This window comes from Anopheles merus, chromosome 3L (assembly GCF_017562075.2).
Source record: "Anopheles merus strain MAF chromosome 3L, AmerM5.1, whole genome shotgun sequence".
Lineage (NCBI taxonomy): Eukaryota > Metazoa > Arthropoda > Insecta > Diptera > Culicidae > Anopheles > Anopheles merus.
In genome coordinates this window covers 11,800,162-11,813,054 of record NC_054085.1, presented here as the reverse complement: position 1 = coordinate 11,813,054, position 12,893 = coordinate 11,800,162, and the positions used below count along the sequence as shown (strand labels likewise).

The 12,893-nt window shown below is 41.6% G+C and overlaps 1 protein-coding gene across 10 annotated transcripts in view; it reads right to left on the bottom strand.

The window, feature by feature from the left end:
• The window catches only part of LOC121600644 (single-stranded DNA-binding protein 3), a 36,191-nt gene extending 24,037 nt beyond the window's left edge, over nt 1-12,154 (bottom strand). For 3 of the 10 annotated variants that reach the window (XM_041929442.1, XM_041929448.1, XM_041929451.1), the window contains exons 1-2: nt 9,307-9,547; nt 6,304-7,454 (exon numbers count right to left, since the gene is read on the bottom strand). In XM_041929442.1, the coding sequence (XP_041785376.1) occupies nt 6,304-6,359 (56 nt within the window). In that variant the 5' untranslated portion in view covers nt 6,360-7,454; nt 9,307-9,547. Of the gene's footprint in view, nt 1-6,303; nt 7,455-9,153; nt 9,549-11,203; nt 11,298-11,843 lie in introns of those variants that run through there. The other 7 variants (XM_041929449.1, XM_041929450.1, XM_041929446.1 and 4 more) reach the window with 6 other exon arrangements.
• Between the last annotated feature and the right edge of the window lie 739 nt (nt 12,155-12,893).

Here is a 12,893-nt window from a genome sequence, read left to right as displayed (position 1 = left end):
CTCAAAAAGTTTCAGCAAAATATATTGTTTGTAATTTTGAAAAGTTCGATACACATGTTTAAATTTAACACTTTATTTACACAATCCAGAAGTTGAAGGATTATAATTTCATTGATAGAATTCAAAATATAACAATTATAATGGCATTTTTGGAGGTTTTAACGAAATGAAAAAAGTTGGCATGTATTTTGAGGTACAAAAACGGCTTTGGAATTTGTAAAATTATTTATCTTTTTTAAGAAACAATCAAATTACACGGTTTTTGTATTTTTACCTGATGTAAAATTACTATTGCAAAATATCTACTCAAATAGCTTGTGAAAATGATGAAATATTTCATACAACAGTCAAAAATTGATGACCCTCAGACAAAAATAAGTGCCTTAGAGTAAAAATTGATACGCACCGTCCAAAATTGATGCATTACAGGCAAAAATGTATGCTTTACAGCTAAAATTTGGTGAACACGACTGGAAGCGCAATGCAATTATTTAACTCTACAGCTGTCAAAATTCAAAATGGCGATACACATCGATCAGTAGGATTGCCTGCAGAGAGATGTGCCCATCTGACCCAGTGCGCTCAGTCTGTAAAGTTTAATCCTGCAAGTCAGCATATGGATTCAACTCAACATAAAGAGTTTATACGAAGTTTTGCAATTTTGCGATTTTATTCACATTGAGTCACTAGGCAGCTTAGACTTTGGAGTGATCATTTTCCGAAATAGTGAATCATAAGACTTCATGGTAAGATAGAAGTGAATTGAATCACAAAAGAGTAGTAGTAAAACGATTTGGAATCTCTTATTAGTATATGGAACTTTTGTTGCAGTTCGTAAATTACAGAATTTGAACTGCTCATTCTATGAGAAATGCCAAATTACAATGCCTAAAGGGAATAATCTATTCCCTTTCACGCTGAAAAGTTCTGCAAAATAGAAACAGAGTTCTTCTTAACAAATAGATTTAAAGCGCTTAAAAAATAAGAAGCCACGAGAGACCGAAGTGAAGAGAGTCCGACCTCAAGGTAAAGAGGTAAGTAAAACAAAAGCTGCATCACCGTGTTTTGGCCGTCCGTTCACATCGTGGCCAGTGACGAGTGTGTCTTTGGGGTGGTGAGTGATACGGGTGGCCAGAAAGGGAAGGCGTTTGTTTATCGATCGAGAATCGGCAAACTCCGGGGCCGCTCTTCGGGGCCAACAACACAGCCCCAGCAGCGCCTAGTGGTGCTGTCCGTCGTGTGTGTTGCCGCCGCGCACCGAATAGTCGAGAGCACATTCGAACAAGCGCAATATGGTCCGAGGTCGTCGTCGTCGTCGTCGTCATTCGTCCACAGTCCAGGCAACCCAACGGAGACAGACCGAGCTAAAGAGAGAGAGAGAGAAAGAGACGAAGAGCACATATTGCGTCGTGCGAGGGTGACAGCGAATATGTTGCAATCCATGCCATTTGCGGGAGATACTGGGCTGAAGTACAACACGCACTGTTCCAAGCGTCTTCGTCATCGTGCGAGCGGCGGCAAGACAAGACACAAGTGCCTTCCACACACTCCCATGTACAACACAATCCGTATGCAAGGAGGGATGCCAGGGGAAGGAGGAGTTTCTTTCGCTGCAGTGAATGCCGCGATGTAAACAAAACGCCTTTCTAAGCTGCCCCAAACGCCCCGCTGTCCCCACACACACACGCTCGTCCGAGGTCTAAGATCTGCTCGTATGGCCATTCGCCAAGGACCAACCGGAGTGTTGGCAAGCGCATTCAACGCGCGTGTGAGTGTGTTTGTGTGTGTCACACGCCGACTGTGATGTGACTTTTGGGTTGCCAACACGAGGAGATGGTTACAAAACACACGTTTTGGCGAACAAAACGCAAAGGTAGGCTCATGACCGTTACACAACACACCACCCCGCCGCCGTGTGATACGTTCCCTCCCTCTCATCCCACTCCCACATACCATCTTCCATTTTCGCCCTGTCCGAGGGAAATTCCTTCAGTAACAAACACACAAAAAATAACTGAACAGAGCGACCACCATCACCCGCCACCGTTGGACGTGTGTATGTGTGTGCGCACATTACAGCGCCATATCTTCTACGTCATTACTTTTTTTTGCGCGACCACAGGGACGAACGAGACCGTTGAAGTGAGAAAATGGAAATAATGCGAAATAAAATAAAAGAAAGAAATGAAGGGATATTTTTAGGACGTCCAGGGAGAGGATCCACAAATACAGACAATAATGCGCACATGAAACTAGCTATGGGGGGTGGGTGGTGCCGGCTACCACTAAAACCACTCGCGAAACAGCTGGGAAGAGAGGAAGAGGGATTACGGTTGCTTCTGGGCGCCAATCACATAAGCGAAGAAGGTGAACCGGCGGGGTTGTTCAATGCAGCCCGTCTTGAGCCGAGTACAACTATTTGAACCTTATTTTGGAGTAAATCATCTACTTTTTTTACTGAATTTACTAACTGATTCAATTTTGATTGTAAACTATACTCTAATTTATGTACTCGTTCTAAAATATATCAATTTAATAATAATCAATTGAAATATTCAATAAAAAATATTTCATTCCATCATACAATCTTGAAGAGAGTGGGAACACGGGGCGAAATGGACACCGATTATTCAAGCATTATTGCACGAGATGGGATAAATTGAAAGACACCAACCAGAAAGCTTTCAACCTGTCATTAGAACAATGTTCATCATCTGTGTTGTGTTTTCCATGCCCAGTTGGACAATTGCGCGTTCCGCCATATGAAATGAGTTATAATATTTTTCAAACAATGTTTGACTGAATGCATCAATTTTTGTCTCTAAGTCTCTAATTTTTTTTACTCTTGTAATAATCATGATAGATTTACAAGGTACTTGAGCAGAATTATGATAACTGTAGTTTGAAATGATGAAAACACTACAAAAACCGAGTAGTTTAGTTGTTTTTTTTTTTGTAAAAAAAAGGAAATTTAATGGATACTAAAGCCATTGTTTACACCTGAAAATACACGCCAACTTTTTACACTTCATTGCAATTTTCTACATTGGCAAAGAAATGATTGCATTTTATATTCTATCAATGAAATTATTAACTGCTGAACTTCAGATTTGATAAATTTGAAGCACACAGTTTCAGACATTACGTTAATTTTTGTAATTTATTAACGATTTACTACCGTCTTAAAGACAAAAATAGGTGAGTTAGTGCCAAATTTTGTGTGAACCTAACCTCATCGAGCCAGCGACAACCATTCGACGATTGTTAACATTATTTTCAGGCTGATAGAATCTAAATATAAAGCCTTAAGAAAGCTTGTCGCATGATTATCTATGGAGTGTTGGCATGATTTCAGTCGTCAACTGTCAAACTCCGTTAAATGAAACTGACTAGTATAAAGAAAAGATAGAGACAGAGATGCTTTCTAATCCAAAAACGTCAGACATCGCTGTGGATATGGAACAACCTTGCATAGGAGCATACAATATGCCGCCTTCACAAAATAAGAAGGCTAGTATCGTAAAATCCCCCAAACAATGCTTCGACTGGAGCAAAACTGGGAGATCGAGCTTAGAGCTTAGATGCGCTAAAACAAGAGAAACACTGACTTGCATTTTGTAAGGATTGTGATCATGTTCCTTCATAGACGAACAGTAAAAGCACAGAATGATGAAAGATTAATTGTGTACAAAGAAAAAAATTTAAATCATAATTCAGCTGCATATCATGCCCATATTGCCCCATATTCCCATATAAGCAAATGAAAATAAAACCATTGTTACACGTCAATTTTCCAAACAAAAAAAATGGGGTATGATTTTAGACATCTCATTCGATACTAGCTTTACTTTATAGTATAGTATAAATTTTACTGAATATTTATAATGGACATAAAACAAAAATAACTACAGATATGTTTCAAAAGCTCTTTCTTGTCATAACCGATACGGCACATGGTTTGGCAGGTCCAAACCCAATATCGGGTGTTTTGGCAAACATCATTTGAATTCCTCAATCCATGTAAAAACAAAACCGAACCTTCGTAAGACCTCATTATTGGAAAATGCCCGCGTACGCCAATAAAATGGACATTCAAACACCTTCCTTCAACATTGTACGGATTTTTTGAAGAGGTTAAAAAAACGACGACATGATACGATCGCGTACACACCCCACCAGAAAGCAGCACAGCACCAGCAGCAACGATCGACGGAACAGATCATTCAAGCATACGTGCACACAGAGAGAAAGAGAGGGACCCGCAAAAGAAGTAACGAAAAAGGAAGGCAAGAAAATCAACCAGACGTTCAAGGTTGAGGAATATGCGCGCGCGGTTAATGATAGGAGTGAATCGTGTGTGAGTGTGTGATGGTCGATGAGAAGTTCTTGCACACACATCCCCCTGCAGTGTGTGCTTTTTATGTGTTTCTGCGTGTCTTCTGTCTCGGCACACACGGTAAAGATGGAACGACGATCGAACTAACAAAGGGAATGATTTGCCATAAATCTTGACGCAAACGCGCGCCCTTTCGCTGGCTGGAGAGACTGTGAGGGTTTACGAGCTACGACTGGAGCTATTTAAAAACGTGTTTTTCCTTCAGGACGATATCTTGTAGGACATAAAAATATGAAATACATAAATTATAAGTTAAGTGGGGTGTCCTTTTCTGGGTCTTAATTAACGATTATGGAAGGATGATCATGTTTTCAAGTGTATTACAACTAACAGGAACTACACGATTTAGAGATAAAATGATAGATCAAAAGATAGAATTGAACCAATATACCAAAAAAATATTAGATTTCTCTATAATTTCAAAATGGATCTTTTAGGTCCAAATACATGGAATTGATCTAGGAAATTATACAGAGATTCTTGGGTTTTTGACAGTTTCACGACAATTTGGACCCAAAACATTGATAAATTGTCAATGAATCGTGAAAAAAAATACTAAAACCAACAATATGTAATGATACGAACTTACTATTTAAAAAAAACATCAAAAAATCTTAAAAAAGTCTCCAAGAACAACCCTTAGATACTCTCTCAAGTATTATCCAATTTGTTGTTGGAGTTAGAGATAGGTAAAGTTGGCAATAATCGGGAGATCCGAATAAGATCCGACTCCGGAAGGTAGTTCCACCCAGCATTATCCAAAGTATTTCCGAATGGTCTGGAGTCGCCCGGAGTCACCTGGACTCACAAGGTGTCGTTCGGAGTGGAAGTCGTACGGAGTCACCGGTAGTCGGTCTTCGAAAAAAACGGCCTGTACCCGAAATGCACACGCAAAATGAAAGACAAAACACAACGAAATGGAATTCCCGATCACAAGAACATTGCACCGGACGGATCCAGTTGACTCCAATCGACTCTGAACGACTCTAAAAGACTTCGACTTCTGTCGGCTCTGGACGACTCCAAGCTACTGGACGAGTTTAGTGGAACTAGTGGTTCCGATTTTGGTTCCGGAGTCGGACTAACTATAGCCAGAGTCGGATCAGAATCATGGCTGAGTCCACAAATCACTAGTTGGAGTTATCTGGCGATCTTCCTTAAAGTTACAGACTTTTAGGAAATGTATGTGCGAGTACTTCATCAGCAAAAGTAACCAAATTTGTGCTATTCATGATCGAACGACATATCAGGCATTTTAATACAAAATTATTGTCATTTTTTGGATACATTGAAGATCCTAAATTGAGACGAATTTAGTTTTGACTCCCAACGTTTCACTTATTTCGTGACTTTTTCACGTTTTCAAAAAAGGACAGAAGAGGCATGATATCAGAACATCAGAATATCAGAATCTGAACAACGATTGTTTTTTCTTATTTACAATAATTAAAATTTTGATTGCATAATTCGTGTTTAAAAAACAGGACTTCGTCTTTGCTTCTGAACAGCAGTTCTTTGAGTTTGAACACATAGAACTAACGTTCAATTTGAATATCAAAGATGAAATGTCAGCGCCTATTTCGATTCCCACTCAAGTAGTGACCATACGTCAACTCGTACGACTTAATAACATGCCCGTCATGGGTTCAGGCCCCAAATGGACCGTGCCCGCCATACGTAGCCATACTGACTATCCTGCTATGGGGGGATCAATAAGTCACTGAAAGCCATGCCCACAAGCAGTGGTACAAGCAGGCCTTGAGTCAAAAGAAGAAGAAGTTACCGTACAAGGTAAAGTAAAAGAAAACTACGTTATTTCAAGAGATCTAACTGTGTCAATACAATCAACAAAAAGTTTGAAGAAAAACTAGTAAAATAAGAAGGAGAAAAACACATTAAATACTCACTTTTCCCTAGCTTGTGCATCTGACGGCACCGCCGTCCCTTTGCCTTTCGCGTACATCTTCACCAAAGCGCAATGATGGTGGTGGTGAAGGTGAGGGTGGTAAGGATGCTCCCCGTACGCTCCGTGCTGCCTCCTTTAAGCGTGGGTGGGATGGATGGGGAGGGGAGTGGTACGGTTTGGTGTCTTTAAGATATATTAGTAGTAGTTGTTGTTGTTTGCCGTGGTATCCGTTTGGTCGCAATCTTCTTCTTCTTTCTCCGTTCAAACGATGCACCGTCACACACGGCGAGCTGTGTCACCAAACAATCTCACACTAGCACGCGCGCGCACACACACGCATACACGGAGGTTTTTGGTATCCTCACACTACCGACGATCAGCTGGGTGGCCCCACCGTTGGCACTTTCTTGCCGCCCTCCCGCTCGGTGCTTGGCACACAACAACAACACACAATCCGAAACAATCGCACCTCCCGTGCCTGTGTGTGTGTGTGTTAGTTGTGTTACTCTCTTCAGATCGGGGCTGTGGATGGAGGGGAATTGGCCAGATCCTTTTCCTTACTGCAACAACATGTCAACAAACACACGCTCACTCTCCGTGGTTGTGTTGTTGGCTTCCGGCTCTACTACAATCACTTCACACAGCACACCAGCCCAGAACAGGACACACAAACGCGCGTCACAAACACACACACACGCACACGGTTGCGTCCTGAGGGACGATACGACGAGACGAAACGACGCAGGGACCGATTAGGATCGATTTTGACCGATAGCAATCAACGCACACGGCCTGCTATACACTGCGCTACACACACCGACACACATGCAGACGCTTTTTCCTTCTCACTCTTTTGCTCTCGTGAGATTCGCTCACTCTCACGCGCACGCACACACACTCTCAGAGGGAAACACCTACATACAATACACCGCTCACTTTCCAGTCGATGATGATGAGGATGGGTGAATGAAACTCTTCCTTCTTCTATTGGTTTGCCGATTGTTTAACCGCACGCACACAAACACACACACAACGGTTACGGTAGATTCCACCTTTTTTTCTGTTTCCTTTCCTTTCCTTTTACAAATAACACTAACACACGCGTACAAACGTCCTGATGGGCTCAACAACATTCAACGGGAAGTCAAATGGCTGCAAAAAAAGAGAAAAAATACAATATGTTCGATTATAGTTGGTTACATTTTATTTAATTATTATTCTTTGAAGGCAATAATCCTTGACAATAATCCGTCCCAACACATTACACCATGTTTTGTTGCTTTTCGTGAAGTTTTCATTTCGAAGACGAAGATAAGGGCAAACCAAAAATATGCACTATTTTGTATATTATTTTTTCGCCATACACCACAGACTCGCACACACACAATCATTCCACATTTGCGTCGTTAGTGTGTGTGTGTGGTGGAGGATGATATCGTTCTCCGATGATATTGTGCGCCGCACACGAATTCCAATACCTTTTCCCCGAAGGCGCGCGCGCTTCACGTCACACACCAAAAAGAATAACAAACGTCATTCGGAAATAATAGAAAAGCGAAAAAAAAAATGCTGCTGCCCGCTGCTTCAACCAGAGCACACATACACACTCACACGCTCGCACACAAAAACAGTGCGCGATTAGTGTCTCTTTCCACCACACACACAGAAAAGAAACAAAAAAAAGACGCTTCGCCCACACTAACACACCCTTGCATGCATCTACGCACTGCTGCTGCTGCTTGACGTATCGAAGCTCAATAGAAACAGAGACAAAAAATACACACAAACACACGCACAATAATGGCTGCGCTTCACACTACCCCACGCACTGTCCCTTCCATCGTTGTGTATGTATATAGGGCCCTGTTTTGTTGTTGCCATGGTGAGCATTTGTGTTGGTGCATCTCGCAACCTAATTGTTGATAATAATTACCGCTGACACGGCACACACACACAACGAAAGAAGCACAAACACATACGCATGTAAGGGCCGCCTAATGTTTCACTTCAAAATAGACACGTATGTGCATCTTTACGCTTTCGTAGTGGTGAGTGTACGTGTACGTGTACGCGTGTGTGGTTGTGCTTGGCTCAGTGGAAGTGTGCTGAGCAGGAGGGAAAGAGACGGCACCAATAAATCGCAGCAGTAGGGGTTCAACCAAATGGAAAACCGAAAACGCAGGCGACCGGGGCAGGCAAAGCAGGCTGTTGGCTTCAACCTTTTTTCGTTCTTTCTTTTTCCCCCATTTCGAGTGTGTTCTCCGTCGTACTGTTCATTCTTTTCTGAATTACCAAACAAATAAAAAAATACACACGGTAAAAATCTAAATATTGAAAATATAGACACTGCTTTGCTGCTGAATGCCTCATTTTTGGAAGGAAAATTTTGGCGGCTGTCTTTCATTTTTCTGCAAGCGCACATGGAAAAGTATGGATCCAGCGAGAGGTTGTACCCTGCAGCAGACATTGAACTAAACAATTTTATACGACAACCATCTTTCTCTCTCTCTTGCTAACACAATCTTGCTTCATCATTCGCGAACAAACACAACAGTTTTTCAAACAAACACATCATGAACGCCGAAAAAAGCGGTGCCTAATTGCCTTTTTTTTTCTTTCCATCCACACAACACTGCCGCTGCTCTGTTCGTTGACTTTTGCACGCAATAAATGTGTACACACACCACACCAGAGGAGCTCCACAGTTCCCTCAGCAGTGTCATCACACACCACACACAGCGCTGGCTGTTTTTTGTTTCTTTCCTTTTCGTCGCCACTTCAATTTTACACACACTCGCCATTGTACTGCTGCCACACAACACACACGCCAAACACCACGCGTTAAACTCACATTGTTCATCTCACGTGGAATACAGAAAAAAAAACCAGAAGCAGGAAAATATGGTGGTCTTGCCAAATGGAGTGAACAAAATATCTCACAAACAGCAAATAGCACAATCCCGCCGGATAAAAACGCAGCTGGACGTCGCTCTTTCACACACACCGTTTTTTGCGGCTGCTGCTACTGCTGCTGTCGATGCTGCTGCTGCTGTCGCTGCTACTCTGCTGGACGACGACAAGATACCTTCTGCACACTTCCGTCGTTGTGATGCGAGTAAAGCGAAGGCTGCGCGGATTCGGCGCACGAACACTACCTAACGGCTCGGTATTATTCCGTCGCTCTTTGACTGCTCCGGAGGGTAGGGGAGAAGAGCAGAGGTTCGCTTCTACCTGTGTCCGGGGCAGCGGCGGACGTGTGGCAGTGTGGCCCCTGGCAGTGCTGTCAAACCGGAGTGCGCCGCATGCTTTGATGGGGGGTGACACTTTTTTGTACGTTTTAATTGTGCTTAAATATTTGGATTGTTTTGTTTATTTGATTAGAGGATTTTGTAGCCTTATATAGGAGTAATATATTTTTAATCGAATCTATCGTCGTAATCTAAAAGGAGTTTATTTAGCCATTTACTTCTTCTGTATATTATTCTTCAGTTTAGCTAGCCTGATAAGAATGTGAATAACATTTTTAAAATACAGTCTGCGCGTAAAAGCTGTGGAACGACCTAAGCTCTATCCGAAACCCATCGTTTTCATTATACAGTTCGAACTCACTGGTTGAACTTCGATTCCCTGCCAACTATCGAAAATGTGCTTTTTAGTAGGCACGTTTTTCCATACAAAAAATATCAGAATAGTTTTCTCGGCAGGCCATGGGATTTTTGTGAATTTGTCAAAATCTGATTTTGCCATACAAAAGTACGCTTTTCAATTAAACTGTCAGCCAATTATCGAGCGTTCAAGTAAAAAGCACGCCAACTAAAAAGCGTTCAACTATAGAATTCTGACTGTAGTTTATAAAAGTTTCTGATCAAAAATTGAAAATAACGTTTTTATTTCATTTTAACTTTTGAAACATCGTCTCCCGAATTACACTGCCTAAGCTCATTTTTATCACGAATTATCGCTAAAGATTAAACCGAAAAATATTTGAAAAATGCATTTCGTTCATTAAATACAACTGAACTACTTCACTGATTTTGTTGGTATATTTGAAAATGTTTGATATCTTTGATCGGTTTTTATCAAGGCCCTTCGGAGAGATCCATTCGATTATGTCGGGTATCGGACACGACATATTCTAAAGCCCCTGCAGCCCAGGTTAGATATCGAGTGAAATTAAACGTGAAATATTGTTATTTTTGCTATGCTTCATTCAGTTTTAATCAGAATATGGCTTATCATACACCAAAAGAGAGAAGATTTAATTCTACAGCCATTTAAACTATGAAATGCTAAAATATCGACTAGCGTATATATTTGTTTTTACATATGATTCTCACTTTTTTCAGACAGAATCAATAGATCGTATTGACAAATCACCTGCAGTGGTGATACAAAGAAACATGCGTTTTTATTATTCAGAAGGCACGACTTTACCACATTGCTTAAATAATGCGTTATTTGATTTCAAAAAAAATATTCAAATAAAAAATTCGCTAATCCTGTGACAGCCAAATTCAATAAATTAAAGAGTTCCTTATTTCCCTTTCCATCAACTAGTACATCATTCTATTAAACACATAAAACACCTTTTTTGTAAATAATGTGAATGTTAATAAATAATTGACAAATCAAGAAAATAATAACACTTCTGTATCAAAAAAATAAAAACAACATTACCAAATAAATAGGCGAATGAAGACAATTTGCAAAAAGTAAAATGAAAATAAATAACAAAAAAACAAATGAAACGAAAATCACCCTCCCAAATACAAAAGAAATCGAGTTGGACAACCCTGAGCCTGGGAACGCACTGCCATTACGCACACATCCAAAGCAGCCCTCTCCGAAAGACCGGCCTCAATGTGACAGATCAAAACATTTTATTGGCAATATTTACTCACCCCCCATTAGCGTCAACAAAAGTGTACATTTTCTTGGAAATTTCCATTTTACAAAAGCAAAACCACTCTGCAAAAGCAACTCCAAAAACCAATCGCACACATCCGTCACATCGCCAACAATTAAACCCAATCGCCAGCAGCTTGAGACAGCAGCGCACGGAGCGAGCAAGCGAAAGACAGGGACAGCCAATCGCAAGCGAGCAGTGCGCGATTATATTGAGCACGCGTACGCACACTACCATCCCGCCACTGTCAGCTCTCGGTATGGGTGTGTGTGTGACATATTTACCTCTTAGCCTCATTACGTCGCTCGCTGGGTATGTGTGTGTGTGTGTGTGTGTGTGCGGGTGAATTAATCGAATTTCACTAAAAATTTCAGGCGTCAACACAATCGAACGGAGCGAGTAGTCGTTTTCCACTACAAAACTACACATCGTACTACTATGCATTAAAAAAAATACCATTTTTGGCTTCAAATTATAACCACAATTTTGTGGGGTTTTGCTTACGACTCACACACATACACTCTGTCCTTTTCTAGTTCATAGCGGAGAGAGCGACAGAGCAGCAACAAAAAAAAAAGCGACGTCGCTTCCGAGAATGATTTTCTCCCTTACAATTTCTATTGTGTGTTACCAACCTGTGTGTATGGCGTTTGTGGCAGCAGCAGCAGCATCGCACCGTTGTAGTGGTGGTGTTGGTAGTAGTACACACGATTGCATCACGACGACGACCATTCGCTCTCCTCCACCTACACCAATCATGCGCTTTTTATTGTTCATCAAACCGCGAGTACAGCACTAACCGGTGTGTGTGTGTGTATAGGAGAGGGTTTTTTATATTCATCCAGCCCTTAATCACCAACACACACATCCGCACATAGAAGTCGCTCGAAATGCGCTTTCAGCTACACATTTCGTTGCGAACACCACTTCCAAAAGGGACATTTTTCTTCATTACATCGTTGGGGCTACACAGAGAACGATTAATCTCAAAAACTCAATCACGCATACACATACACACAGAGACAGTGAAACGTAGCCCCGCGTACACCTTGTGTCAAACGAAAAGGCAGCAAAAAGCAGGACAAAAAAAATATGAACGGTACAGCCGATATACACGTCAAACGAGCACGCGACAACAGCAAAAGAAGAAGAAACAAAATCAAAGATGCGGGAAGATACACAATACACACACACAGACAGTGGTGTTGGAGGGAAATAAAACGTTTATATACGGCTATATATTGCAACCTGCACACACACACACAGTCTCGCTATATGTATTAGCAATATAAACGCGCTTGTATAGAGAGCGTAAAGCGAAGAACAGTGTAAGGAAAGAAAAAAAGCAACCAAACGAGAGAGGGTAGCCGGCGCGGGACCCAAAATCCCGGATCTGTGTTGTAGCCCGAACTGGGGGGTGAAAAAGGGAAAGAAGGACAAAAAAAAAACACCCAAAAGAAAGCAAACGACCCCAGAAGATGGGAAAAATTGATCGAGAGCATCACCGTGTGAGTGTGTGTGGCGTTCTGAAATATTTTTCTTACCCTTCTCTCTCTCACTCTCTGACCGGTCCAATGAAGCAACCGCTTTAACACAGTGTGCGAGCGAGCGAGCGAGATGGGGTGTTACAGTAGAATGTGTGTTGCCAATCGGCTTGGCAGCGAAAAACAGCAGCAGGCGCAGCC